This window comes from Drosophila gunungcola, assembly GCF_025200985.1.
Source record: "Drosophila gunungcola strain Sukarami chromosome 3L unlocalized genomic scaffold, Dgunungcola_SK_2 000003F, whole genome shotgun sequence".
Taxonomy (NCBI): Eukaryota; Metazoa; Arthropoda; class Insecta; order Diptera; family Drosophilidae; genus Drosophila; species Drosophila gunungcola.
In genome coordinates, this window is record NW_026453179.1 from 6669476 (window position 1) to 6682918 (window position 13443).

At 38.8% G+C, this 13443-nt stretch overlaps 1 protein-coding gene across 10 annotated transcripts in view; it reads right to left on the reverse strand.

Annotated features, from left to right (window-relative positions):
• LOC128258161 (protein boule) overlaps positions 1–13443 on the reverse strand; it is a 34067-nt gene that overhangs the window by 7186 nt on the left and 13438 nt on the right. For 4 of the 10 annotated variants that reach the window (XM_052989630.1, XM_052989633.1, XM_052989632.1 and 1 more), the window contains 6 exons: positions 8244–8663; positions 7572–7725; positions 3272–3331; positions 3094–3211; positions 2781–2872; positions 2386–2419 (listed from right to left, as the gene is read on the reverse strand). In XM_052989630.1, coding sequence (XP_052845590.1) covers positions 2386–2419; positions 2781–2872; positions 3094–3211; positions 3272–3331; positions 7572–7725; positions 8244–8365 — 580 coding nt within the window. In that variant the 5' untranslated portion in view covers positions 8366–8663. Of the gene's footprint in view, positions 1–394; positions 2215–2385; positions 2420–2780; positions 2873–3093; positions 3212–3271; positions 3332–7108; positions 7309–7571; positions 7726–8243; positions 8664–13443 lie in introns of those variants that run through there. The other 6 variants (XM_052989635.1, XM_052989636.1, XM_052989637.1 and 3 more) reach the window with 6 other exon arrangements.

Here is a 13443-nt window from a genome sequence, read left to right on the forward strand (position 1 = left end):
GATTAGTTTGATGCCATCATCATAACAATAGATACAACAGAATCTTAAGTGAGTGTAGAAAAACAGAAATGATAAATCAACATTTTCGCAGAGTTCGTCTTTGCTTGGTTTTTCTTGTACATTAGTTTATTAAACTTATTATATTATTTTACGTTTGCTTGCTTTTTGTATATATTTAACTATATTCTTGTGTAACACACACCTATGAGTGTCTATGTATTGCTTGAGTTTTACCTATTTTCCTTGTCGCTAGAGCTTTGAGTTTAGCTTTCCTTTAATAGTCTCTCTAATATATTCCTCCCGTATATACTGGCCGGGAGTTGTGTGTATGTTTTCCGCGTTTTTTTTAGCTAGCATATTTTGAATATCTTTATTGTATTTTTGTTTTTGTTTGTTTTGTATTTAGTTCACTTTTTGCTTGGCTTATGTGGCTAGATTTTATGTTTTTACTTTTTACTCCTTTTAGTATTTTCGTTTAGACTAAAATTTCGTTCAGTTTTCTTTTGCTTGGCTTACAAGTTAGGTTTTTCCTTCTCAACGAATTCTGATCGGAGAGTAAAGGAAATTTTTATAAATTATCCTTGACTTTCTGCTCAGGAGTCGTGGGTGGTGTGCGTGTGTGTGTGTTATTCTGTGATTTAGTGTGTGTTATTCTGTGCTTTGCTGCTTGACTTTGTCGTCTCCTTTGCTTATTCATCTTTTTGCTTTGTATTGCTGTATGTGTCTGTGTAGGACAGTTACAGTTACGAGTTACAGTTACTTTACGCTTTATATGTATTGTATATATGTATATAAATTAATTTATGCATAATATTATGTCTTTAATCTTCGATCGCTGCCCTGCTTTCTTAGCTACCATATATAGTATATGTGTGTTATGCAATTTACTTAGTTATTCCCTATATAGTATATTTATATATATATATAAGTGTGTGTCCTGTTGTCCTGCACGCATGTGTGTGTGTGTGTGTGTGTTGAATAGAGTGAGTGTGCTCTCTTCACATTTGCTTTCTCTGTTTAATCCAGTTGTGTGTATTTAGCACGACGTTTCCTATATAGTATAGTTTAAATATGGTTTTAAGTTCTCTCCGGCTGCCTCTACATATATTTTTGTCTTTCACTTGCTGACTTACCACACACACACATTGCAGTTTTGTCAACGTACCCTATAGTTATAGCCCCCTTCCTCCCCCAAATACCATATCCCCTCCTCCCCTGCTCCACCGCTAATTGCACATCATAAATGTTTCCTCTACCAAAATGTTATCCCCCATCACTCACACTAGCACATCGCAACATCTCTAATAACATAAGCAGCTTACTTTACAGCATTTTGCAATGGTTTCCTTGCTTATGTGTGTGTGTGTGCCGGTGTGGGTGAGTGTCCTTCCAGAGCTTCTACCTTCTATTTACGATTTCCTTTGACTAAACATTTCCGAAATTGCAGCTGTGGTGCGTTTTTGTGTGTGTGAGTTTATAAAAATTCTATTTATGCTTTTTAGTTTACTTTTGTTGCTGTGGTTGTTGTTTGGCTTTTTGTTGTTGTAGTAGTAGTAGTAGTAGCATCACTATTGTTGCTGTTGCTGTTGCTGCATCCTCAAAGTTAACATGGATAAATTCCTACAAAATAATCGAAAATATTGGCGAAAAACTTCATATATCTAGGAATTTATATGGTTTTATATCGGTATTTATCATATATATTTATATAAGCAAAAAGTGATTGGTGCCGACTACTACTATTTACATTCATTCTCTGCTATTTACAGCAAGCAAAACCGAAAAAAAAATGAAAACCAATCGAAAAAAATCGAAGATTAAAAAATAGATGTAGTAGTTCCCTCGCTATGGCATTCAACTAATTTACATTACATGTACATATTTTTAGTGTGTGTGGCCAAAACTAAAGCTCCAAACTTAGCATAAATTAAATTAAATCATAGGCATTTTAACATAATCGTAATTGACTAAAATTATAAACTAAGAGTGCGGCTGCTGCTGCAGTTCGATCAGAGTTGAGGGGCATATATAGCATATAGCATGGTATTGTTGTTGTAGTTGTTGTTGTTGTTGTCGCAGATAGTTGTAGTTGTAGTTATCGTTGCAGTTGTAGTTTTAGTTGTTGGTATGGTTCATTATTCAGGGCAGCTCTCAACGAAAAATTGGCGACTACGAAAATTTGTTTATTTTATGTTTTTTTTTTTTGGATTTAACCTATTTTGTGGTGGTTGATTTTTGGTGGTTGTTGTAGTTGGTGGTGGTGGTGGTGCGCCAAGAAAAAATGAAAGAAAAGAAAGCAAATACCGATATGTGTAGGCTACGACAAACGACAAAACGACCAGCGAGAGATTCTAAATACTGTGAGGCTGGCTTATTGAGACTCACCTTGGTAGTTCTGAGGCCAAATGGTGGGTACATTCTGCAAAAGAATATTTAAAAATTATTAATAGAAAAAATATTTTTTTAATGAACAGTTGGGGTCAGAATAAAAGCTTTGAGAATTTTATATTTTTTTTTATTGAGTACATTATATATATTAATTTTATATATTATAATTATTTACTATTAAACTGCAATTCAATACTATATAATTAATATTTGGTATATTTGCAACATATATATTTAGGTCCTTTGTTCTAAACTAAGCAAATTTAAATTAGGTTTATATTGGATTTTTTTTAAATGCAACCCGAAGTGGCATTAAAATTATGCCAAAATATAAGCATTATCTGCAGGGCTATTATTCTGACCTTATCTGCATTGTTTGTAATCGCACTCACCATTGGCACACTGTAGTACTGATAGAATGGCTGATATTGCATGGCTGAAGGTGGGTAGATGGCTGGCACTCCAGCGGCTGTAAAGTCAGTAACTAGGTTTGGTTAATTGTTTCCCAATTGATGGTGGTGGTGGTGTTTTTTTGGTTGTAGTTGTTGTGTTGATGAAGTGTGTTCGAATAGAGAGAGAGAGTAATGAAATACAAAGAAAAGAAAAACAAATGTCAATAAAACCAAGTGAAACTCAGAGAAACGATGAAGACCCATTAACGCAGAGATTAATACATAAATATATATATATATTTATATATCTCACCTGGCGGATATACAGCGGCTGCGAACTGATCCATGGGTATATTGCTAATCGGTGCCGGCGGCGTGGTGGTATAGTAGACAGCTCCGTTCGTGGCCACAATCGATTGCAGAGGATTCGGCTGATTTTGAACAATGTTCTCAGTTATTTGAAAATTATTTTAAAAGCCAAGTGTACTCACCTGCTTCTTGATGGCCGGTGCAATGTTTAGTTTGCGATCTCGTAGTACCACGCACTCACCCTGTTTTTCGACCAGACAGAGATAGAAGAGAGAGACAGAGGGAGAAAGCATAAATAAATGGGCATTAATATATATCCATTGCATTATCAACACACAAGCCGAACGAAGAAATTCAAATTCAAATCGAACGCAGCAGCATCAAAAATTCTCAAAAAATAGTTAAAAATTAATGCGCAACGCTTTTTGTTTTATTTTGTGTCTTTTTTAATCTTCTGTTCATTTTTTGCTTTTTATGGCACGGCCATGGCTAAGAGAGAGAAACACGTGCCAAGGCAAAATACCATTACCAAAGTTATATATATATAATATTAGGTGTAAATGTTTATACTGTGGGGTGTGTTGTGTGTGTGTGTTTAAATTAAGTAAGGTTTATTACAAAATGTCATGTACATATGTTGCATAAATAGATCTGCGCTTTTGTTTTTGCTGTGAGTTTTAATTTGGCTTCAAAAGCAAATCCAATCGCCAACTTATTGTTCTCTTTGTTTCGTAATTTTAATTTTCAATTTGCGCGGCACCAAATTAACAACATGTTTATTTTAATCAACAAACATAAACACAAAAATTAATTAACCAGAATAATAAACTGAAAAGGCACAAAAGCATTTAAAGAACAGAATTCAATTTAGAAAATAAAGCTTCTTTTTTGTTTCGTTTCTTCTCTCGTCTCGTGTTCATTACTGATAATAATACAAATAATTAAATCAATACAAAAATCAAACAATGTAAAACCAATTAGAAAAACTTAAATATATAAAACCAACACCAAGTAAAAAATATGTAACTTTAAATAAAGTAAATCTGTAGTCACAAAAGTATACCAGAAAAATTATCTGAGAAGGGGGCGGTTTAAAACCTTGTATATAAACCTCTTTTACTAAGCCCTTTCAACAAGTTCCTTTTTGCTCAAAGTAATCCCATTTTAAAAATGCATTTCGCCTCTCTTCGACCCAATAAATCAGCCAATTTACATTTAATACTTTTTCCTCCGGCCAAAACTACTAACGCAGATAGGCAGCCTCCGACAGGCTGGCCAGTTCATCTTCATCTTTAATTGCCAATTAGTCCCGGCTGATACCCTTGTGATTTGCGCTTGAGATGCACGAAAAGGACACCGCTCCACAAAGAGATAAGCCCAGACTCCTTGAGGGAGTCGGGGAGTGGCGGTTGAGTGGTGACCCCTCTTGGCAGCGGTAATAACCATTAACCTAAGCAAATGTTTGCAAGCCAAGGAGATGCGCTACTTTGTCGTTAAAAATAAAAAAAAAAAAATAAATAAAAATGTGGAAAATGAAATGAAAAGAAAAGCGAGGCACGGAAAACCTGAGCGCCGCCGCCGCTGCCACCGCGTATCCTTTCTGACCGCCGCTGGGCAAACATTCTTTTCATTTATGTTCGAGTTGGCCGCCCTCGAGCCATCGTCCTCGGCCAGCGACATAAGGATAAGGGCCGTAACAAAGGGCCAACGGTTGAGAAAGTAAACTAAAGATGAAACGTATGGCAAGGAGCTGCCGCTGGAAGGCCCTGAAACCCCGGAACCCCCACCACCATTCTTAACCACTTCTTGTCTTGACTGAATTTAATTAAGAATCCTTTTGCTGGCTGGCTTTTACCGTGGTAGCCTTTTGTTTCAGCACACAAAAAGGACAACAAAACCGTACCACTCAACTCGAAAATGATTTAAAATTGAAGAGTCTGCTCCTCGGAGGAGTAGGCAAATCTCATACATTCGAAATGTGCGTTTCGAGTTCATTTTAGCAGACCCAAATTTGCTCTAATCTATATGTATTTGTGTTGCGTAATTATGCATGTATGAGGTGACAGTGAGTTGGGGTTGGGGGATTAGTTTGCCATCATATAACATATACACAAAAATTAGTATACGCAGTGGGGTACTGGATTTAGTGGACTGATGTGATATATACTCGAATATATGGTTTTGGATTGTGGTCCCCGAACACTACAAAAGGCGCCCAGACGCCTCTTTTCGCTGGATTCTCTGTGGCTTTTGATGAGTTCGTGGTCGAAAAACTAGAACTAAATGGTAAACTTTACTAAATGAAATTTAATTAGTGTAATGTGTGTTGTCTCCTCTGTTGTGGGGTGGTGTGTGTAAATTATAAAACTTGGTTAAACGTTGCCAAGACTTGTTTTTATTGTTGTTGATGTTCCTGCTGCTGATGCTGTTGTTGTTTTAGTTGTTGTTGTGTGCTCGTTTCAGCTTTTGCCTTTTGCATAGAGTGTTGGTCGTTGTTATCCTTGTTCTGCCGCCGGGCATTATGCTTTCTGCTCTCCCTTTGCATTCACAAGGACACTCGTGTCCCAGACTCAGGCAGCAGCAATAGCAGCCGCAGCAGCAGCAACAACAAGAGGTTGAACAACAACCAGAACGACAACAATGCATATTAATGACGAGCGGCAAAAGTTTTCAACTTAATATGCCACAGAGCTCGACGGAAGCTTCAGCCTATGAACAGCATCGTCAGAATAGAGGGTAAAAAGTAAATGGGAAATTTCCCTGAAATGGTTAAAAGTTGCATCACTCAGGCGGCCAGTGCTTATGCAATAATTATAATCAATTAGTATGCCAAAACAAAATATGGCAGACAAGTTCATATTGTAATGAGCCACCTGGAGGCTGAACTTTTTATGGACCGAAATGAACCCAGCCCAGATCTTGACTCAATATAGTCAGGAAACAAGTAACAACGGCTACACGGGGAAAACCAATTCATTTAACAATAATTCGGAATTTAAAAACGTATTTGCATCGTAACAATATACACATAAATCATATGTAATTTCTGTAAAAATTAAATTTAAAACCTTACTTCATATGTAAGATATAACACGCTTAAAGAGTATAAAACGCTCTTAAATAGTTCATTTGCTTAAATAATAGTTTTCCCAGTGTAGTTTTCTACAGGTCAAACAGAGAGCGTGGGTTGCCCTGGGGAGCAGGTGATTGGACTGCTAACTTTGGGGCGAGAGATATATAAATATTCCCTAGGAACTTTTACGGCGCGCACTTACTTGCTGGGGGTTGGAATTGGATTATTATTATTACTGCTGCTGTTGGTTCGTTAATAATTCCGCAATTGGAAAAATGTGCAATACACAATCGATTGGTAATCAGCAAATTAGGCAAAAACGGAAAAGATGTGCCAACAATGCAACTTTACACGAAAATGTAACTCAAAACGGAACTCAAGACTGGATCAAACGAATTAAGGCAACAAGGCAACGCACTAAGGTATTGTCTATATAGTCTAGTCTATAAAGTCTATGGAGACCGCGTTCCAATAACGGAGCCAAAAGATCAAAATTCGCTAATTGTTTAATTGATTGCATAAAATGAGCATTAAAAACGGTGCAACGAACTCAACATTGTTTGCATTTGCATTTGATATTGGTTTTGGTTTTTGTTTTTGTTTTGGTTTTAGCTTAACGCTTAACGGGCAAACTTTGATATATCAATAGGTTTTATACGTGTGGGTGTGGGATCAAAGAAATATAGAAGGAAAAGTAAGGCTGCCTACGCTTGGGAGAGAGAGTAGTAATGTGGGTTATATAACTGGGTGAGTATGGTGTGATTTGTAAATATGTGTGTGTGTTTGTTTTTTGTTTCTGGCAATGAAACGATATAACGAACGCAACGGAATCGAATGTAACGTAACGGAATGGCAACGCAACGTAAATGTAACGTAACTCGGAAACGTAAACTCAACAAAAACGCAATAAGAAGAAATTTATAAAAGAACAAAGTGCCGTCCGTACCTAAGGCGGTACATCTGATCATCATATATCATATATCATATATCGCACAATGGCGACAATCATATGAGGTATTTCTTATGTGGGACCCCCCCGCGGGGAGTGTTGGTAGTAGTAGTAGTAGTAGTAGTAGTGGTATCAGTAGTAGGAGGAACCGACGTCTCATATCAGTAGTACTTGTGTGTGATGGGTCAGGTAATGCCCTAAAAGATCGGAGCACAATTTTAAGTTGTGTTGGATATGCTGCAGTGTGATTTGTTTATATTTTTTCGTGACGCGACAATCGAAAAAGCTCTATATAAGAGGTGTAAGGTTCGTTCGTTCAATCGTTTGTAGGTGGTTGGTTGGTTGATGATGTTCACGCTCGCTTCTTTGGAATCGAAATCATAATACTGGCATTTCTTAATTTTTGTTGGTAAACGTTCAGCAGGCGACATAAGCAACAGGTCAAAGGAGTTGTACTTACATCCGCTTGCAGTCTTTGCGCCTCCTGCTCCGTTTCGAATGTGACGAATCCGTAGCCCTTGCTCACGCCTGCCCGATCCACGATGATCTTGGTGCTCTTCACCGTGCCGTAGGCACTGAAGACGCGGGTCAGATCGGCCTCGGTGGTATCGCCGCTATGTGGAGTAAATAGGGATTAGTTTGGTCTAAAAAAGTACGAAGCAGAACCAATTTTTTCAAACAAATTGGTAATATTTCCTAAAGTAATGGTTTGGAAAGTTTTTGGAATTATTAAATTTATCAGAGTTCCAATACAAAAGGTATTTTTAACCTTTTATATGAAATGGCATGAACACCGATTTTTAAGATAGGTACGTAATATTAATAAATAAAACTTTTCTATGTTTTTTCTGTTTTGATTTTAAAATTTTCATTGAGAATTTGTAATTTTTTTTTATATACATTAGGAAATAAGAAAATGTAAAGGGCTAATGTTCTCAAAACATAAAAAAACCAAACAAACTCTGTCATAGAATTTTAGTTTAAGACCAAATATAGTTATGAAAAGTCATTGCTTAATGTAATTTGCTTTCTAAGAAATGTGAAGAAAAGGAATTAGTTTCTACTGAATTCAATAATGCTTTTAAAACATAGACGATGGCCAGCGATTTCCGGAATATGAATCAGTGCTTACCTGATGCCGCCCACAAAGATGCGGTTGGGTATTAATGTGCCGTATTTGGGCGCCGCCAGGGGCGTCTCCAGTCCTCCCCCGGGCGCTGCCGATGGAGGTGGCGCTGACGCGATTTTGTGCATCTCTGCGGGTGTCGTCTCCAGACGAAAGTTGGGGGCTCCGAAGGGCAGAATCTTGAGGCTGTTGCTGGATATTGGGGGTGCGCGCTGGCCAAAAACTTCTACTCGCTGCCGTTCGTTGGATCGAGCGGCTTCGTTTTGTTGGCGACTTTTTGTTTCGGAGGTTGGATCGTATCGAATCGGATCGGATCTGATCGGATGGCGATTATGCGGCGGCTGGAACTCTCGAATTGGCTTTCACTGTTTTAGTTGTAGCACGCATGTATACAGTTTGATGTGCTGCCTGGCGGATTCTCGAAATCTAGAAAAGGCAAGACCATAGTTAAACACAAAATTAGTTGAGCTCATTAATAAACCATTAAAATAATCAGCCACATGGCTAGCAAAGCAAAAAGAGACAAAGAGAGCAGAGCATTTGAATCTCGGAAAAAAAGCAAAGAATTGCCCCCTACATTTCGAAACAAATCTATTTTTGGCACAGCCGACATATGTCACACGAGGAAAACTCAGCGCAGGCACGCTCACAGATACGCACCCATACACAGCCAGGGAAAACTAGAGGTAGTCGGGCACCATGTGTGCACCATAAATTCACCTTCAGAAGCGGCGGCGAGACAACTAAATAGCACAGAGAGTTTAATTTTAACAGCAGCAACGGCACAGCAGCAGCAACATCACAGCCGCAGCAGCAACAATAAACTTGCCTTGTCCACAGCACGGTTTGAATAAGTTTTTGGGCCACACGAGAGGCAGATGCACACAGAGCAATTTCATATTAACTTCTTATAGCCCCTTAGATTTGTTCAATATGTTTTAAGCCGCTGTTGTAAACCTTTGGCGAGTACTAAGTACATCACAAAAGACCGATACAAATAAAAATAGAATAGAAATACATGTTTATTGATCTCGAATAAATGTTAGTTAGTAGATATGCATATTTATTTTACTCAAATAGATGTAATTTAATTTTTACCTACAAACAAACTCAAAAAAAATTCATAATTTATTGGTCGGCTAATAAATAATGTTCTGTTTTCTTAAAAAAGGCACACAATTGTCACCCAAATGGTTTTCAGTGTATATAAAAATTATACGTGTTGCTATGAACTGCAGATGCCCATTATAATTCCGATCGACGAAACTCCAACATGCACTAATTTGAGTTCGAGTCAAATACATTCGCAGCCTTCGTCAAACATTTCATTTTGATGTGTGTATAGATGGGTTTGTAGGTGATGTTTGCATGTTCTGGGCCTCGCATGTTTGTTGGCTCCCCCCCGCCAGCACTTAACGATCCATATTCCTATGCAAGCAGCAAGCAGCGAGTAGCATGTAGGTATCTTTGGTTGTATCGGCATTTCTATCTGTTTCTGAGTGTAGTATCCGTATCTGGCTCATCGATGATGGGCGACGCGCTCCATTGCCCGCTGCTGGTCGCTTATCGGTGGGCATTTATCTGAACGCTCCGCCCACCGCCCCCCGGTCAACTGACAACTGTCCGGCGATCCGGCAATCGAACAATCCGAATGTGTACGGGCGGACTCGATTGGCGGACACACATAGCAATGAAAACATAATTAAATTTTCATTAACAATGAAAATGTCAAAATTGTTTGCGTTCGCGGCAAAGTTGCGCTATGCCAGGCATTTCAATTATACGTCGGCAGTCCGATCGATTTAAAGATATATGTAGGTATGTATTCATACACAGAAAGTCGGATGCACGTATGAGATATCTATTTAATGGACTGTGTGGGAAAGTTGCCGGCAACACGTGATTATATGGCTCCGTTTCGAACCATTTTCGGTATCTTAAACAAATAAATTACAAAACTATAAGTGTTTGTATAAATCAAGGCAATAAATAATCCTAGGCGCAATTTAAACTAAATCCGTACATATGCATAAATGCGAAACTAAATAACACGTATATCTTCCGCTCATTAAAACGCGTCACAATTCCAAAAAAATAATTGAAAATATTTTTAGAAATGAGAAAAACAAAATCAAGTGACGTTGGCAAAAAGGAATAGAAGTCGTATATATCTGTACCGTCTGCCGAATACAGATATATGCTAAATTGGCTGGGCCCAGCGGAAAATTGTGAAAAACTAAAAGCTTTGCCATAGATTTTCTAGGCTTCTCGAGCGGATGTGGCCAGCATAAAGTGGGCGAGGCGAGAGCTGATTTTCCGATGGCTAAGTGCCCCTGACATGATTCATGATGAGTTAAGATGGGCGGAGGGCGGGTGATCATGATTTATGTGCGCCTCTTAATTATTTACAATATTATGAAATTATGTTTGAGAACTTTATTCCTGGGCATTAGCAAAATTGATGATGGGAGGATAGTAAAACGGCGACAAAGAGAGAATACCGAGTAGAGCCAGCAGCTGAATTATTAAAATGTTCATTACTCGGCCATGGCAACTACGGAAAAGCGGCAGCAACACCAGCCAGCAGCAGCAACTGAGGTCATCCGGAAAATCACAGAGTCAGGTCCGGAGTGGAGCTACTGTTCGCAGCATGACAACGCCAGCGATATCAATGGAATTTAATCAACAGCAGCCCGCTCAAAACTCTCTCACACAATCCCCACCCACACATCTATCCGTCCGTTAACCCACATAGCTGTCAGTTAGTCAGTCAGTCAGTCAGTCACTGAGGTGCTCGTTCTCGTACTCTCCGATATTGCAAAATTCCACGTGCGAAAATTGCGCGAGTAATACCAATGGAAACGGGAACCGTCAAAGAATTTTATATTGTCAAAAGAGTGAAAGAGTTCGTGCCACAGTCACGACTGTTGAGTGTGTAGCGATTATGGCGATATATGATCTGACTGAAAATGTTATATCCCTTGAGGACTAATGTATAATTACGAATTGTTGTGAAAACCACAGCAATGTAAAAATGCAGAGGCATTGCTCGATAATTTTTACATAATGAAGCGAAAAGCTGTGGGATAAAGTTGATAAAAGAAACATAAAATACCACGAAAAGGGGAATCAAATTTATGGGAACAACAACAACCCTCTAGGATTTACAAACATAGAGCATGGATTACAGCAAAAAATAAAGGAAAAAAAATGGGCAAATATAAACCACAAACAGATTGTTTAACAAACGAAACTTTTTCATTAAAAACAAGGAGAAAAGGGGCTTGAAAATAAATGAGTAAAATAAACAGAAATAATACATAATATTGGAAAAATTTAAGATGTATTTTTAATCAGTATTTGCATAAAAGAAAACAAAATCCTGATGAGATAAAAAACCAATTGGTAACTCCAAGGATGATTCGTTCCCCCACAAAATAAATGGAGAAATAATCGTCAATTCGTTAACAATTTGCAGTCCAATATTTGATATCGCCAGCATTAAAACATTCTACTAGCTGGTTGAATTTTTTCGCTTTTATGTCCATTTTTGGCACATTTCAAGCGTAACTTGGGCAATTAGGGCAATGCAATTAGTGAGCTCCAAACTATTGAATAACCAGACTGCGTAGCCAGCAGCAGTTGGCGGGGAAAAAGGAGGAAATTGGGGGCGCTGGGAGAGAGTGAAAAGTGGGCGGGGCAATGGAAAAGTCGACGTAAAGCAGTTTGCTGAAGAGAGTGCAAGTTTGACCTATAAAACGGCAACGTGGGCGCGCGCTTCACTTGGCACAGATACGACGTAGCAGTAGCAAAAAAAAAAAAGGGAAATGAAGCCAACAAAAAAGAAAAACGTGAGGAAGGTGAGGAAAAAGGAAGGAAATTAAAGGAAAAAAAAAAAGGTTAGGAAAAAAGTAGAAGCCGAAACAGCAACCAAAACCGGAAAAATGGGGGAAACCATCCTGCAGGCGTAAGCACTATTTTAAAACTAAACAGCCCGCCAGAGACTGACACCGAAAAACGAAAAATCTTACAGATAAGAAAGCACCGAGTTCTTCTATCGGACCTTCACTGTATCTGTTTAGTGGTCGCATGCACACCTGCATCCTTGTGTGTAAGCGTCCTTGCCAAAAACAATAAAGAGCAGGCCCCAAGGCGAGCGATAAACGCTGACACAGAGAAAGCGCAGAGGAAACCTCGGCAAAACAGGACCAAATGCGCCCAGCAGTATGCTGCACAAAATATGGAGCACACACGGAAAAAACGGAAGTGTATCGATTGCTAGCGCCATTCTCTTGAATGGGCTATTAAATGTTTAAACAATAAATAAATACATTTGATCTAATAACGTTATGCCAAAATTGTCAATGATTATCATAACAGCTTTAAAATTAAATATTTAGGACCATTTTCGGAATTTTCATGTTCTACACGATTATAAAATTGACAACCTATTAAGCTGAAACAACCAATAAACGTGTTATTGCTAAAACACAATTTTTTAAATTATCATAATCAGAAACAAAATAATTCTATATTTTGTAAATCCCTGCGTGTAGAGCAACATTTTTTTTTGCAGTACAACCAGGAGAAGGATAAGAGTGGATGCTGGATTTGTCCGTAAGCCAGGTGCGGACGACCAGGCCAGACGACCGACTCCCGTACCCTCAGTTGGCCAGATAAGCGTATACAAGTCACATAAGGACAATTAGCCAGCCCAGGCTCAAAGAGTTTAAGAGGCATAACTGCCGACGTGGTTGGGGAATTTAGGAGGGGGCAGGAAAAGCGGGCGAGGAAATCATGTTGATGGCTGAGGCATGACGATGACGTTAAAGCGTACGTGTTGGTGAATAACTTAAAACGAAAGAAAGTCAGTGGGTAAAGATGAACTGAAAACCAGGGAGAGAACAGAGATGGATGGGTGGCAAGTGGGCGAGTGTGTGGGTGATGGTTGGTGGCTGGTCGGTAAGGAAACCAAAGGTCAATTGAAGTTGCGGTGCTAAAACTTTGAGGAGGCGGCGAAAGAGCAAGAGTCAGAGGAGGCAAGTCAAGTGGAAAGCGGGAAAGCGCAAAACAGGTTTAAACACACGTACACACACATACACACACACACAAGTACATCCAAGGATGCACTGACTGACAGTGCGCCGGAAGTGGAAGTGCGCCCCCCGCGCCCATCTCCTTACCTGGGCATAAAAAAAAATAAAGA